At 47.1% G+C, this 16,549-nt stretch overlaps 1 protein-coding gene across 3 annotated transcripts; it reads left to right on the top strand.

The window, feature by feature from the left end:
• The first annotated feature begins 403 nt into the window (after positions 1-403).
• On the top strand, positions 404-6,201 carry RPS14 (ribosomal protein S14). Of its 3 annotated transcripts, none has more exons than XM_002816085.6 (5): positions 404-726; positions 2,679-2,829; positions 3,454-3,615; positions 4,733-4,809; positions 6,086-6,201. In XM_002816085.6, exons 2-5 carry the CDS (start codon positions 2,681-2,683, stop codon positions 6,151-6,153), a joined length of 456 nt encoding a protein of 151 aa, XP_002816131.1. In that variant the 5' UTR covers positions 404-726; positions 2,679-2,680; the 3' UTR covers positions 6,154-6,201. The 3 variants fall into 3 exon arrangements, with proteins under 3 accessions (XP_002816131.1, XP_009239464.1, XP_003776743.1); XM_009241189.4 differs by having other exon boundaries at positions 708-942; XM_003776695.5 differs by having other exon boundaries at positions 710-936.
• The last annotated feature ends 10,348 nt before the right edge of the window (positions 6,202-16,549 follow it).

The following is a 16,549-nucleotide window of genomic DNA, read 5'->3' as shown; positions in this document are numbered from 1 at the left end:
GCTAGAATTCCAAACCCGTCTGCAAAAGTGTGCTCTCAGTTAACATCCTTTATCTGTAAGAGGGAAATCAAAAGTATTTGATAATGTCTTGAGGAATAAATGAAGCAATGCATATAAACTGTTTAGCCCAGACTGGTCTGAAAATACATATTGAATAATTTATTCTTATTTTGCCCATTATATAATATGCCAAAGTAAGTGATTACGGTGGGTTTTCCCCGACTATGTTGCCTAGGCTGGCCTCGAACTACTCGGCTGAAGCGATCCTCAGCCTCCTGAGTAACTGGGACCACAGGCTGGCGCCACCCTAGCTTTAATTAAGGCTGTTTTGTTGTTGTTATTCCCCTGCTCCACACAAGGGGCGCTGCCGCTCCGAGGCTGCCACGGCGGGAGTCAGGACGGCGGAAGTCTGTCTAGCCACGGCCACCGCCATCATGGCATACAGGCCCACCTCACCCCGCGGGTGTTGCCGCTTCGTACTGTCGCTTAGGCAGACCCGCTCGCAGCGACAACCAGCCCTCTACCTCTTTTCGCTCTCCCTTAAGTAATAAGCCGTCTTTCCCTATGACGAGTCTTAAACTCTTTGGAAGCAATAACGCCGGCGTCTTCCGGGACCTGACCTCGCCCCGTGACCTCAGAGGTATACTTCCGGGACACGGAAGTGACTCGTCGCTCCGCCCTTTCCCACTCTCTCTTTCCGGTGTGGAGTAAGGAGACGACGTGCAGGTAGGAGGCCAGGGCGCGACAATCGGGGGGCATCCTGCGGCAAGGGGACCCTGTGGGGCTTTGGACGAGAGACGAGGGTCTTTCCGTGGGAACCGAGCTAGGTGCCGGGCAAGAGACGTGCGGCTGGCCCACCTGGATCCTGGCCAACTCGGGATTGAGTTCGCGCCTGGTCTTAGAAGGCCCGTTTTGCTTCAGGGAGGAGCTTGTGAAGTAAGGGTGAGTGCGGGTCCAGCCTTTTAAGGCTTCGGCCCCGCAATACGGCCACGGCCGCGTTTGAGCTGCACAGCGTAGTTGAGGGAACCCGGGACAGACGTGGGCTCCCGCCTCTACCTCGCCAAACTTTTTTCTTAGTGATCGCAGGCCCGCGCCTAATATCGTTTGTTTCTTCGTCTGCAAAATAGGGATAACAATAGCACCGATCCCATGGGTTTGTAGTGATCATTCAAAGAAGGAAAGCAGGGAAAACTTTCGCACTATGTTGGATGCTTCTAAATCTGGGCGATTCTTTTCGTTGCTGAGTCGGGCACGTTGGAAGTTCTGGGCGCTCAGGGCCCAGCACCAATGTTTGCTGTGCGCTTGCTCTGCGTTTATATACCCCTGATGACCACTCTGCTCTTTACTTTAGGGGATGTTAGGAACGGAGAAACTGCAAATTGGCATTTACTGAATGGCCATCATGCCGGAACACACTCAATGCTTACATAGTTGAGATATGCTGGAGCCTTTCTATGCTTCTCGAGGCAGAACTTTGGGCTTCTCTCCCGTGGCGCGTTCCTTACACTAGTTAACGCACTGGGTCGTGCTCATTGGTCTGATTTGAAGATAGGAACAGTTAACTTCGTACACCCAAGACTTGCACTTGAAGTACTTACTGTGGTCACACACTAAAGTTTATATAGGGAAGGTGCAGGAGAGATATAGGAACACCTGAGACAGACTAGGGTAGTTATTTGTGGTGTAGAGGCATCTTGGCAGGAGGCAGAGAGTGCTGGGCTGGGAGTCAGGACACGTTGTTTCTAAGTTTGGTTTTGCCACTGTCTTTACTGTGACCATAGGCTGAGACACTCTATCTTCACCATCTGCAGGATACCGATTAGTGTTAGTGTCTTCTGAAAATGTTAAATTGTTCTGAACACCAGGAGGTTCAGAAGGCCTGGGGCTTTAGGCAGGAAGCAGTCTTATCCTAGCGTTCCACTTTCTCATTCATTCTCACCCGCCTTCCTCCTGTCAGTTTCTGCCTTTCTTAGATCCTGTGACAGTATGATTGCACTTACAAGGCCATAATAGGTTAGAGTTATTTGGTCTCAGGACCCATCAGATTTCTGGGATGGGTCTTTTCCATTAGCCTGCCTTTTGGATGTATTTTAGTGCCTTTGATATTTGATGTTGGTGACAAAGATTTAGTTCTAAATAGTTGTGGGTGTCAAATCAATTGCATTTTTGGCTTTTGAAGGGATCAGGTGGAGCACAGGAAAACAGGAGATGAGAGGCTTGAGGGCTGTGTTGGTAAGGGACCCTTGAATTCTAAGCTGAGGAGTTCATGCAGGAATCAAGCAGCTCCCTCGCCCCTTGAAGGGTGTTAGGAATGGTGTTACCAGTACATGGGTAGCTATTGGTCTTGGGTTTCTTCTTGCCTTTTGGGATGCAGCCTTCAGGCATCTGCTGCTAGATCCCTAGGCTTCTATCCTTTAGGTGCTGTGAGCTGCGCTGTTGGTAGTTTCTGGGGAAAGGATACTTCTCATGGTGCTTTGCTGTATGGCCACAGTTGACACGCCCCCAAGTGCAAGGAGAAATAAGTTTTAGTGAGGCAGAGATGAGAGAATACAGTACAGTATTGGATGGAAAAAGACAGGGACATGAAGCAAGGCTTAGGATTTCCTTTAATAGCCAGGGGAAAGGGATTCTGGAAATGTTTTGTCTGTTAACCTCGAGTTTCTTTTCCTTCCACTCAGAAATGGCACCTCGAAAGGGGAAGGAAAAGAAGGAAGAACAGGTCATCAGCCTCGGACCTCAGGTGGCTGAAGGAGAGAATGTATTTGGTGTCTGCCATATCTTTGCATCCTTCAATGACACTTTTGTCCATGTCACTGATCTTTCTGGCAAGTGAGTACCTGGGTGGAGAGGCACCCAGCTGGCAAAAGGCTGAGGAAAGGAATGGCTGGGACGGGCTAGCAGTTCAGGGGATTCTCTCTAAAGAAATGCTGTTTTGTCCAGGTAAGAAAATGTGCTTGTCCATTTAGCCCACAAATATTGTGATTTCCCAGGGGTTACAAGAGAGGAGACACATTCTTTGTCCTTACAGCGTGATGGTCATTGAATCCTTGGTTTCTTGGGAATTCTCTTCTTTCGTTAGTTCCCTTTGTAGGAGCAGCAGTAGACTGCAAGTGAGCTCTGGGTGTGGGTTCGACTGCCATTTAGCAAGTTGTTGTGACTTGTGTGAAATCACTCAAATGCTGAGTTTTGGTTTCCTCATATGTAAAATGAGGACAGTAGTGTCTACCTTGTGGAGTAATGGTAAGGATTAAATGCAAAAGTAGATATATAAAATGTTAGTACTGAGTTCAGCTATATTGGGCCATTCAGCCCCATTGGACTGAACTCCACGAGGGCAGAACCCATGACCATCATCCTCCACCATGACTGAGCTGTGTTGCTCTTCACTCACTGAGATATCGTAAGCACTCCTTGTTGAACGAGGAAGAAATGACCCTGTGCTTTTGTCCCCAGAGAAACCATCTGCCGTGTGACTGGTGGGATGAAGGTGAAGGCAGACCGAGATGAATCCTCACCATATGCTGCTATGTTGGCTGCCCAGGATGTGGCCCAGAGGTGCAAGGAGCTGGGTATCACCGCCCTACACATCAAACTCCGGGCCACAGGAGGAAATAGGTTCGAGTTGCAGAGGGGATGGCTGGGTGGTAGAAAACTTGCTGGGCTTGGGTGCTGGAGCACCTGGATTTGAGGTTTGGGTTTTTTGTTGTGACCTTGAACAAGATATTTTAGGCATATACATACTTAATAATTGGCTCCTGTGTACACCCCGCAGCAGCTCAGTGTTGAGCACCCACTGTATACCAGGAGCTGTGTTTCAGGTACTAGAAGAGAGTGATGGGGAAACATAGACATGGTCTCTACCCTCCTTGTGTGGGACTGAGGCTGGTGGGAGAGTCAGACTTTAAACAACAGAGCACCAGGGAGTATGTGGTTTTCATTTGTGACAAATGCCAGGAAGCACAAGTAAGGACTTGGTGATAAAGTGTAATTTAAACTAACGTCTAAACGATAAGTCCGGAGTCCTTCCAGTGAAATAAGGACAAGAGGAAGGTATTCCAGCTAGAGACAACTGCAGGGAAAGGTCTTGAGGTGGGGGTGAACCTGGGCACCTGTGAAGGAAAGAGTGGCATGAGATGCAGTCAGAGGGGAAGAGGTGGAGTCCTGTAGGAGAGGGGAAGGGCCTGGATTTGAGTGATGGGGGCATGAAAGCTGAAATAGATGACTGTTGCGTGAACAAGCCAGACAGTGGTCAGAACATAACAACAAATCATAGTGGCCCCCTCAGCCTAAAATATTTACTGTCTGGCTTTTTTTTTTTTGTTCCCCTCTTTTGAGACAAGGTCTCACTCGCCCAGGCTGGAGTGCAGTGGCGCTATCTCAGCTTATTGCAGTCTCTGGCTTTCAGGCTCTAGCAGCCCTCCCACCTCAGCCTCCCGAGTAGCAGGGACTGCTAGTAGTAGTGCCACCACACCTGGCTAAATTGTGTATTTTTGTAGAGATGGGGTTTCACCATGTTGCTCAGGCTGGTCTTGAACTCCTGAGCTGAAGCTGTCCGCCCTGCCTTAGCCTCGCAAGGTGCTTGGGATTATGGGTGTGAATCACTGTGTACAGCTCTGTCTGGCTCTTTACAGAAAGTTTGCAGACCTCTGAACTAGCGGGGTGTTGGGATCTTAGAAAGGAGATCTTCCATTGACTTGGCCAAAGGCTTTTAACTTAAACCTTCATTTTCTAGGACCAAGACCCCTGGACCTGGGGCCCAGTCGGCCCTCAGAGCCCTTGCCCGCTCGGGTATGAAGATCGGGCGAATTGGTAAGTGCCCCCCCTCTAGCTAATGCTTGGGTTTATTTTGAAGCATTGGCCCCAAAAAGCACGTGCTGTGCCCAGTGGATGCGCAGCGGCTGGTCTGGTCGCTTTTGGCAGTTAAGTTTGTTAAGGGAGGCTGCAAGAGGCACCTTGTGACTTAAAAATCTCTCCCTGAATATCTCTGTCACCTTGATGTGAATGTCCTGTTTCATTTGTGAATCTCTGTCCTACACTGCCTGGTGCAGGTAAAACTGACAAGAGATGAATTGTCCTTTCCTCCATTCTTGAGGTCATTGCTATTAGCATTTTGTGTGTACCATCTCCTGCATTGTAGGATATTCAGCATTTTTGGTTTCCGCCTACTAAATATCAGTAGGGCATGCCAGTTGTGTGACAACCAAAAATGAAGTGGGGGGTACCACCTTCTGTTATTAATACCCTCAGGCCTGTGATCTCCTGGCTCCTTACAGCTCTTAGGAAGGGGACACTAGTCCTTCCCTGCACATTGTTCGTGTGCAGTTAGTAGCGACATACACTGACGCCCCAGGCCAAAGTTCCTACTGTGTCCTACTTGAAGGATGATTTTGTTTTCTTGAGACAGGGTCTGGCTCTGTTGTGTGGGCTGGAATTCAGTGGCACAATCTCAGCTCACTGTAAATTTCGCCTCGTGGGCGGATCTGTCCAAGGGGATCCTCCCACCTGCATCTACCGAGTAGCTGGGACTACAGTGTGTGCCACACCGGGCTTTTTTTTTTTTTTTTTTTTTTTTTTGGTAGAGAGAGGGGTTTCACCATGTTGCCCAGGTTGGTCCCAAACTCCTGGCCTCAGGCGTTCCACCGGCCTCAGTCTCCCAAAGCCCAAAGTGCTAGGATTACGGGCATAAGCCACTGCGCCCAGCCTTAAAAGATTTTTTTCAGACTTTTTTTCAGTGTCTTTTTACTTAATGAAAAGGAGACAGATGCAGTTACCCTGTCTAGAAGGGTTTTTTCCTCTAGAGAAGACGGTGGGCTAGATGTCAGAACCTGGATTTGTCCTGTGCCTCTGACATCTTGCGCACCGCTTAGCCTGTTTCCCTTTCTGGAAAGTGAGTTAAGACCACGTCAGGAAATTCGAGGAACTGGCAGATGGGGCCGCTTCACGTCACATCCATCTGTTATGTACTGGGGAGTCATTTGGGGAGCAGCAGGATCTGTTGCTGATTGGTTAGGCCATTGGCCTAGGGAGTCCTGGGGGCCCTTCCCATCCAGCTCCAGGCAATGACGCTTTCTCTTCCTCCCCACAGAGGATGTCACCCCCATCCCCTCTGACAGCACTCGCAGGAAGGGGGGTCGCCGTGGTCGCCGTCTGTGAACAAGATTCCTCAAAATATTTTCTGTTAATAAATTGCCTTCATGTAAACTGTTTCAACTCCAGTCTTCTCTCCTTCATCAGGGGCTACTCAGGCATTTGATTTCTTCCCCTATTTGGCTTCTTGGGAGAAGGAGCCTGAGGAGAGCTGAGATCCTGATGCTGCATTTGGGGTCTTTTCCATGCTACTCGCGGCATTAAGTTGCCTTGGTCATCTAAAGCAGACCAAGGCGTTGGAGACCTCGTTTTGAGTGGAGATGCTGGTTCTAAAAATGGACCAATTCTTAAAGAGCCAGAGTGGGAACTGTTGATCCAAGTGTAGCCTGAAACGAAGAGGAGCCTTCCAGACCCATGCCATATATAAACACACGTGGGTGTGCATTCTCCCCCCACACCTTCTGTGCAAAGCTGGGAGCTCACTCTACTGCGTCTTGCTTTTTTTCACTTGGCAGATCTTGGAGATTGTTCCACATCAGTACATAAAGTACATAAAGATTGTCACCCCACAAATACACACCAAGTCCTATTTTCATCAGCGACAAAAAAGAAAAGTTCTTGCTTTCCGGAAGCTTGCATGCAGCTCTGAGTACCCAGTGATACCAGATGGTACTCAGTGGCAAGGGATTACCACAAGGCCCCGTGATGGTGCCTGCCATGGTTAGGACGGGCTGGTGGCTGGGTAGGGTTAGTGAGGCCCAGTGGAGAGGATGCTGTGTGTCACAGGCTGGAGAGGTGAGACCATTGAGGCAGTCAGTTGCAGAGGAAAGAAACCAACAAGAGGGGAAAATCTGTTGGGATGCTGCTTCTAGCCTTTGATGGCGTGTTCCAGGCAGAGGGAATAAGCAAATAAATGGGTCCTGAGACAAGGGGTTGTTACTGTGATGAGGTGGCGCTGGTTACATGCCAAACCTTGCTAGGGATTTTAATAATGCCATTTGAATCTTAACCTGATGAAACAAGATACTGCTATGCGCATCATACAGCTAAGAAAATCAGCATGGGAAGTCACTTGGCAAAGGTCACAGCTTACAAGAGGATAACAGTTCTGACTCAAGTAATTTACATACAATTCACCTATAAAATGATTTCTAGCACTGTAGATTATGAAACAATCAAAATGACCTTTAGGGCATTTCACACCCTGCCCCCCAGCCCCCACACGCACCAAAACCCATTAGCAATCGCTCCTTCCCCTGCCTTGAACAATCGTTAGTCCATCTATAAATTTGCCTATTGGCATTTCATATATAATTATGCATTGCTTAATGATGGGGATATGTTCTGAGAAGTGTCTGGTGATTTTGTGCAAACTATACTTAAACCTAGATAATACAGCCTGTTGATCCTAGGCTTCAAGTCAGTACAGCATGTTATTGTATTGAATACTGTAGCCAATTATAACAATACTATTTGTGTATCCTAACTTAGAAAAGGTAGAGTTAAGGCTGGGGGCTGTGGCTCACGCCTGTAATCCCAGCACTTTGGGAGGCCGAGGTGGGCAGATCACGAGGTCAGGAGATCAAGACCATCCTGGCTAACGCGGTGAAACCCCGTCTCTACTAAAAATACAAAAAAAAAATTAGCTGGGCATGGTGACATGTGCCTGTAGTCCCAGCTACTCCGGAGGCTGAGACAGGAGAATGGCGTGAACCCGGGAGGCGGAGCTTGTGGTGAGCCGAGATCGCGCCACTGCACTCCAGCCTGGGCGACAGAGCAAGACTCTCTCAAAAAAAAAAAAAGGTAGAGTTAAAATACAGTATAATCATGGGACCACTGACTGGTGTATGTATGGTCTTTTGTTGACTGAAACATTTGGTGCATGACTATAAGTGAAATCTACTTTGTGTGGTCTCATGTAAGTTCCTTTTTTATTGCCAAATGATAATCCGTTGTGTGGATGTACAGACTGCACTCCACAGCTTTTTTTCCCCCTTGGACAACCTTTTTGAATCTCTCTTGAGACAAATTCTGGCTCTTGCCCAGGCTGGAGTGCAGTGGTGTGATCACGGCTCACTGCAGCCTCAATCTCTGGGGCTCAAGCAATCCTCCCACCTCCTGAGGCATCCTAAGTAGCTGGGACTACAGGCGTGTGCTACCATGCGTGGCTAATTTTTTTCTTTTCCTTTTTTTTTTTTTGAGACACGGTCTCACTGTGTTACCCAGGCTGGTTTTGAACTCTGCTCAAGCGATCCTCCTGCCTGTCTTCCAAAGTGCTGGGATTACAGGCATAAGCCACTGTGCCCCACTGAATCCCTTCATTTTAAAGGGTGTGGGCTAAGCACAGTAGCTCGCATCTGTAATCCCAGCACTTTGGGAGGCCGAGGTGGGAGGATGGCTTGAGACAGAAACAGCCTGGGTAACATACCGAGAACCCCGTCTCTTAAAAAAAAAAAAAAACTAGCTGGGTATGGTGGCACATGTCCGCAGTCCCAGGTACTCTGGAGACTGAGCCTGGGAGGTCGAAGCTGCTGTGAGCTGTGATTGTGCCAGCATACTCCACTCCAGCCTAGGCAACCAGAGACTCAATCTCACTAAAAAAAAAAAAAAAAAAAAAGGTTTTTAAATAAAGGATGTGATTAAGCCAAAAGCATAAGATAAATGAGTCTCTGTTGATACTGATGATTTTAATAAATGGGGGAGAAGGTACAGATCTTAGAATTCTAAATAATATAAGTAGATACTCCCCTCTTCAGTTAAGTGGAACTGCCCACCCCTTAGGGTGTAGGTTGAACTTAGTGATTTGCTTTCCTAGGAACAGAATATGGAGGGAGGAAATAGTAACTTTACTGTGAAGAAACTTGGCACATGCTAACTTAACCAAATTGAGGTTGATAGCACTTGTGAAAAATCACATTGATACATACTCTGGTTTGACATGATAAGAAGAGCAGTTCACCTCTGATATTCTCCTAAAAACCCATAACCCAGTTAGAGGACATCTACAAAATAACAGTACTCCTCAAATTGTGAGAAGTCATGAAAGTCAAGGACAGGAGATTAAGGAGGCGTGAAAACTAAATGCCCATTGTGGTATCCTGGATTGGATTCTGGAACCAGAATAGGGTATTAGCATAAAAACTAGTGAAATAGGATAAAGGCAGGGCACAGTGGCTCACGCCTATAATTCCAACACTTTGGGAAGCCGAGGCAGGAGGAGAGATTGAGCCCAGGAGTTTGAGACCAGCCTGGGCAACACAGGGAGGCCCGTCTCTACAAAAAATAAAAAATTAGCTGGGCATGGTGGCACATGTCTGTACTGCCAGCTACTTGGGAGGCTGAGGTGGGAGAATTGCTTGAGCCTGGGAAGTGGAGGCTGCAGTGAGCCATGATTGCATCACTACATTCAGCCTGGGCCACAGAGCAAGACCCTATCTCAACAACTAAATAAGTAAATAATAAATTTAAAAATATGAATAAAGTCTGGAGTTAAAGTCTGGAATAAAGCTAGTAGTAATGTACCTGTGGTTTCCTACTTTTGGCAAATGTATCATGGCAATGTAAGATGGTAACAGGTGAAACCGGGTAAGTGGCACACAGAAACTCTATCTTTGCAACTTTTTGGTAAACTTAAAATTATTCCAAAGTCAAATTATTAGGGAAAAAAATGAGGGGTGCTTTTGTACTGTCAGTCTGGTTTCTAAGGCAGGATGTGGCGCACAGACCCTCAGGAGGTAGACACACCTGGAGGAAAATCCTATTCCACAGCTTCAGACCATTCAACCTTAGGCAAAGTACTTAACCTCTCAGCCGTTTAGTGGAAACTCCGGTGATGATGGCTGCCTCAAATGGAATCACACAAGATCAAAGTGTTTAGCGCAGTGCCTGGCACTGAAGAAGCTGCTGCTATTCTTAAACCGGTGCAGTTCTTGTGCCAAGCAGCATAAAGGACAGCTGGCTGGAATCGTGGTAGAAAAATGCTGCCAGTTGCCGGAGCATTCTTTTTATTTCCTGTGGTGAGACTGTAACTTGTCCTGCTCTTTCCTGGTAACCAGGGATGCAATCAGCCGGGTCTTTGAAAGCAGTTCCTTTTGGGGGTTTTACCTGAAAGGAGAGCCAAGTTGTGGCGTGGCTCAAGTGGGAACGTAGCAGCCTATTGACCGCAGAGGCGGCTGGGCCACTGCCCACCTGAGACTGCAGCCTGCAGCAGAGGCGCCTGAAGCTGTGACTGCAGCCCCAACCAGGCCTCTAGAGACAGTCCCTGCCCCTCTCCCCTGCTCCCCTTCTGGCTGCCTTCTCATGTCGTGGTTTCCTTCCTAGCGTTTCCCAGTCTTCCCTCTGGCCCCTGCCTATCTCTAGACCACATTGCAACATGCTGTCTAAAACTAACTGGATTCTGTCACTCTCTGCTGTTTTCTTTGAGATGGAGTTTCGCTCTGTCACCCAGGGTGGAGTGCAATGGCATGATCTCAGGCTCACTGCAACCTCTGCCTCCTGGGTTGGAGAGATTCTGCTGCCTCAGCCTCCCAAGTGGCTGGGATTACAGGTGCCTGCCACCATGCCTGGCTAATTTTTGTAGTTTTTAGTAGAGTTTAACCACGTCGGTTTCACCATATTGGCCAGGCAAGTCTCGAACTCCTAACCTCAGGTGATCCGCCTGCCTCGGCTTCCCAAAGTGCTGGGGTTACAGGCATGAGCCACCACGCCTGGCCTCCCTGTTGTCTTTAGAATAGGCTCCAATCTCCTCAGTGAATCTCCTGCGTTTTAGCTGGCCCCACCCCATCCTCCGCCCTCCTCTCACTCTGCCCAAGCCAAGCCTGGTTCCCTCAGTTCTCCCCTCCTCCATGCCTTCTCATGCTTTCAGCCTCCCCTCTGTGTCTTCCCTCCCAGCTTGGCTCATGGAGCATCTACTCTCCGAAACTTGGCCTCACTATCATCTGCTTACCTGTTAGAATCTGTTTTGTTTTGTTTTTTGTTTTTGAGGCTGGGTCTCACTCTTGCCCAGGCTGGAGTGCAGTGGCACAATCACGGCTCACTGCAGCCTTGACCTCCTGGGTTCAAGTGATCCCCCTCTGCCTCAGCCTCCTGAGTAGCTGGGACTACAAGTGTGCATCACCACGCCCAGCTATTTTTAAATTTTTTGTAGAGACTGGGTCTCCCTATGCTCCCCAGGCTGGTCTCAAACTCCTGGACTCAAGTGACCCTCCTGCCTTGGCCTCCCAAAGTGCTGGGATTTACAGGCATGAGCCACCATGCCTGGCCTGGAATCAATTTTTCATCACTGTCTCAAAGGTATCTTCCCGGAGGCTGGGTGTGGTGGCTGACGCCTGTAATTCCAGCATTTTGGGAGGCCGAGGCGGGTGGATCACCTGACGTCAGGAGTTCGAGATCAAAAGGTATCTTCCTGGATGCCTTCAAGGTACCTCTCCACTGAATTCTCGTAACACCTCTATTCCCCTATGGTACCACTGGTCACCCTCTATCATAATAGCCTACTCACCCTCCCACCGCCAGTCTGTGAACCCTGAGAGGGAAGGGAGTATGTCTTGTTCAATGTCTGCCACATCAGCATCCAACCTGCTGAGGCAGAAGAATCGCTGGAACCCAGGAGGCAGAGGTTGCAGTGAGCCAAGATCATGCCATTGCACTCCAGCCTGGGCAAACAAGAGCAAAACTCCATCTAAAAAAAAAAAAAAGAAGAAGAAAGGAAAAAAGAAAAAAACAAATGGAAAGCTGCAGGCGAAGAATGGTGGAGAATCCTTGAGAGCGGCTGGGAGGTTAGACCTAGGCTCTATCACTCCCCATCCCCAACCCCAAACAAAGTGAGGGAGCTGAACTTCACATTCACATTAAGCCCTAAATACTCTGATTCCTGGGCTAGCATGAGCCCAGGTAGGAGTGTCCTTGAGCTCTTCACAGAAGCAAAAGCACATCCTCTCTGAGTAAAGCCCTCGACAACGGAAGCCCTCCAGTTTCCCACACATTAGGTAAAACCAAATATGGGCCCACTCCCTCCCCTCTCAGAGCTCATAGAAAAAAATCAACACACATGCAAATAAACCACCAGAATGAGAGGCAGCAGAAACAACAAACAGATTTAGATACCCAAAGACTTCTGATGATATTAGAATTAGAATATAACTACATATGAAATGTTGAAAGAAATATGCAATGGAACAAAAAGAGTGGCCAAAACCTATTTTAAAAAATCAGGTATATTCAAAATGGAACCAGAGAAAACCCTCAGAAAGAAAAATACATATGATCAATGAAATGAAATGCTCAGTGGATAGGTTAAATGGCAGATTAGAGCCAGCTGCAAGAAGAGTTACTGGCCAGGTGAAGTGGCTCACGCCTGTAATCTCAGCACTTTGGGAGGCCGAGGGGGGCGGATCACGAGGTCAGGAGTTTGAGGCCAGCCTGACCAAAATGGTGAAACCCCAACTCTACTAATAATACAAAAATTAGCTGGGCCTGGTGGCGCGTGCCTGTAGTCCCAGCTACTCAGGAGGCTGAGGCAGGAAAATCGCTCAAACCCGGGAGGTGGAGGTTGCAGTGAGCCAAGATCGTGCCATTGCATTCCAGCCTGGGTGACAGAGCAAGACTCTGCCTCAAAAAAAAAAAAAAAAAGTTACTGAACTGCAAAATAAATCTGAAGAAATTACAAAACAGAAGATTCCAAGAGGATTTGGAACTGAAGACAATTCTGCCTGAGGGAGCACCGGCCTTGCCAGCCACTCTGGTGCCCAGTGAGCCTCCATTCACCTGGGGGACCTTGCAGTGACCCCCTGTTGTCCAGAGAGGGCACTAACAAGGCCATCCTCAATCTCTTGGTGCAGGATCAGGAAAACCTTTCCCAAGGTGTGGCTGCAAAGGGGGGTTATTTACTTTAAATGGGTCAAAAAGGAAAACGTATAAGGGATTTCAAATAGGTAAAGTTCTGTCTCAGGGAAGAGGCAGCAGTATCGTTATGTGTGGTCCTACGATGGTAGAAGTTGGCTAGGGAAGGAGTTGTAGAGAGGTAGACTTGACATCAAATAAACAGGGGTTTCCTTCCTTCTTTCCTTTCTTCCTTCCTTCTTTCTTTTCTTTTTCTTTCTTTCCTTCTTTATTTATTTGTTTATTTTTTTTGAAGACAAGACCTCTGCCCAGACTGGAGTACAGTAGTGTGATTGTAGCTCACTGCAGCCTCGACCTCCCAGGGTCAAGCAGTCCTCCCACCTCAGCCTCCTGAGTAGCTGGGACTACAGGTGTGCACCACCATTCCCAACTAATTTTTTCCCCACTTTTTGTAGAGATAGGGTCTCACAGTGTTGCCCAGGCTGGTCTCGAACTCCTGGGGTCAAGCAATCATCCCACCTTGGCTTCCCAAAATACTGGGATTACAGGCGTAAGCCACCATCCCCGGCCTAAAGAGGAGTTTTCTATTTTTATTTTTATTTTTTTGAGACAGAGTCTTGCTCTTGTTGCCCAGGTTGGAGGGCAATGGCACCATCTCTGCTCACTGCACTCTCCGCCTCCCAGGTTCAAGCAATTCTCCTGCCTCAGCCTCCTGAGTAGCTGGGATTAACAGGTGCCTGCCACCACACCCGACTAATTTTTGTATTTTTAGTAGAGATGAGGTTTCATCACATTGGCCAGGCTGGTCTCAAACTCCTGACCTCAGGTGATCTGCCTGCATCGGCCTCCCAAAGTGCTGGGATTACAGGCATGAGCCACTGCGCCCGGCCTAAAAAGGAGTTTTCTAAAAGAGCTGCTCAAAGAGAGATTTAAACTGCTTCATGAGATAGTGATCTCTCCATCCCTGGAGGCATACAAGTGTAAAAGACTTCCAAAGGCTAGTTATATCAGAAATACATAAAAGAGAAAGGTGCAAGCAGTGAAATTCAAATGCTCCGAAACCAAACATACCATCTCTCTTCTCCCCTACTGAAAACAACAATAAAACCCACTAGAATTAGCACCAAAGAAATACAACGTAAGCCACAAAAGTGAGCCACATATGTAATTTCAAATTTTCTAGTAGCCATATTAATAAAGTACCAAAAAGTGACATTAATTTTAATAATATCTTTCATTTAACCCAATATGTCCAAAATATTTTCACTTCAACATATAATCAAAATAAAAATTATTAATAAGATGTTTTACTGTTTTTTTGTGTAAGTTTGAGATTCATTGTACATTTACACTTATAGCACACTTCCATTTGGACTTGCCACATTTCAAGGACTCAACCACCATGCGGCAGAGGTAATTGTGTCCCAGTATGCTTTCTCTTCATCTTCTATTGGAAATAGGAATCTCAATTTTTAGCTGCGTGGATGGCTGATCAGAATGAAGACTACATTTTTATGGAGGATGGTCTGAGCAATATTAAAATAGAAAAAAAGAAGAAACATAGAATTAAGAGAAATAAATTAAGAGAATAATTAAGAGAAATAAAAAATTAAGAGGATAAAGACTACAGTTTCCAGCCCCCTCCCAGGCAGCTAAGTGTCACTCACCCAACTAAGTTGTGGCCAATGAGATGTAAGCAGAGTCATGAATGCAGTCTACAGTCTACAGGGAGAGTCTTGAAGAGAAGACGGCATGACCTTCTTCTCTTTCCTCTAGATATTCACTTTTAGATCTCTGCTGGAACCTGTCGCCTTATCAGACAAACTTCCCTGACATCACAGATCCATTAGCATCCCTCACCTCTGCCCATCATTCTCAAGCTATTTATCCATGTATGCTGCCAAATGTGTAGATCTTAGCCCCACTTGGTATTAACATCTATATCACCAAGTCAGTGGTTCTCAAACAGAAGTATGCATCAGATTCAGATTGCTGGGCTCCCACCCCGAGTTTCTGATTCAGTAGATCTGGGATGGAGGCCTGAAGATTTGCCTGCTGGCCTGCCTGCCTTCCTTCCTTCCTTCCTTCCTTCCCTTCCTCCCTGCCTCCTTCTTTCTTTTCTTTTTCTCTTTCTTTCTCTTTCTCTCTCTCCTTCCTTCTTTCTTTCTCCTTCCTTCCTTCCCTCCCTCCCTGCCTCTTTCCTTCCCTCCTTTTCTTTCTTTCTTTCTTTCTTTCTTTTTCTTTCTTTCCTTCCTTCCTTCCTTCTTTCTTTCTTTTCCTTCCTTCCTTCCTTCTATCTTTCTTTCTTTTTCTTTATTTAGAGATGGGGTCTTCCTATGTTGCCCTCACTGGTCTTGAACTCCAGGGCTCAATTGATCCACCCAACCCAGCCTCCAAAATGCCAGGATTATAGACATGAGCCACCGCACCCGGTCTGAAGATTTGTATTTCTAAGTTCCCAAGTAGTGCTGATGTTGATGGTTCAGAGACCACATTTTGAGAACCACTGGGCTCGGTGACTACTGGACTTTTCTGTTCAGGTCACTGCTGTCCCAGCACCTGAGACAATGCATACCTGGTATCATATAAATATTTATGACTCATATTACAAGTATTACCTCATTCAGTCGCTTTGAGGTAAGTACTGTTATTATCTAAATTTAACATGTGAGGAAACTGAGGGTCAGAGAGGTTAAGTGACTTGTCCAGGGGCACACAGCTGGAAAGGGGCAGGAGCAAGGATTCAAACATACATACGCTTGTCTATAGCCACAGACTGTGCCCTCAATCGCCACACTCTTACACTTCTAGCAGGCTGGGGCTCAGTGCAATCAGGCTACCAAGGAAGTCGAGGAGGAGGACCCACCCTGTCTTAGCACTCTTCAGAGGGCTGGGAAGTACACGGTAGGAGAGTCCTGCCCCTGAAGGGAGCCCCGTTGCCGTGGGAGCTTGCATCAGTCATATATAGGTGGCCACCAGGTGGCAGCATTGTTCTAACAGGAAGCTGCCTGCTGCCTTGCTGTCTTAGTTCTGATCTGGGTTCTGCCACCCCTGGTTCAGTGGCCCTCAGCATATCTATTTGTTATGTGCCTCCGTTTCCTCATTTTTACAAAAAGGAGGTTGCATCTCTGTGATCTCTAAAGAGCCCTTGCAGCTCAGATACCGTGTAAAAGAGAAAGGTGCAGCCAGTGAAATTCAAATGCTCCCAAACCAAACCATATCTCTTCTCCCCCACTGAAAACAACAACAAAACCCACTAGAATTAGCACCAAAGAAATATGATGCAAACCACAGAAGTGAGCCACAGATGTAATTTCAAATTTTCTAGTAGCCATACTAATAAAGTATCCCAAAATGACATTAATTTTAATAATATATTTCATGTAACCCAATATGTTCAAAATATTTTCATTTCAACATATAATCAATATAAAAATTATTAAGATGTTTTACTTTTTTTGTGTTAAGTTTGAGATCATTGTACTTTTTTTTTTTTGAGACGGAGTCTCTCTGTCACTCAGGCTGGAGTGCAGTGGCACAATCTTGTCTCACTGCAACCTCTACCTCCCAGGTTCAAGCAATTCTCCTGTCTCAGCCTCCCAAGTAGCTGGGATTACAGGCA

Source organism: Pongo abelii, chromosome 4 (assembly GCF_028885655.2).
Source record: "Pongo abelii isolate AG06213 chromosome 4, NHGRI_mPonAbe1-v2.0_pri, whole genome shotgun sequence".
Taxonomy (NCBI): Eukaryota; Metazoa; Chordata; class Mammalia; order Primates; family Hominidae; genus Pongo; species Pongo abelii.
The sequence above is the reverse complement of the archived record's forward strand: the minus strand, read 5'-3'. Positions and strand labels throughout refer to the sequence as shown.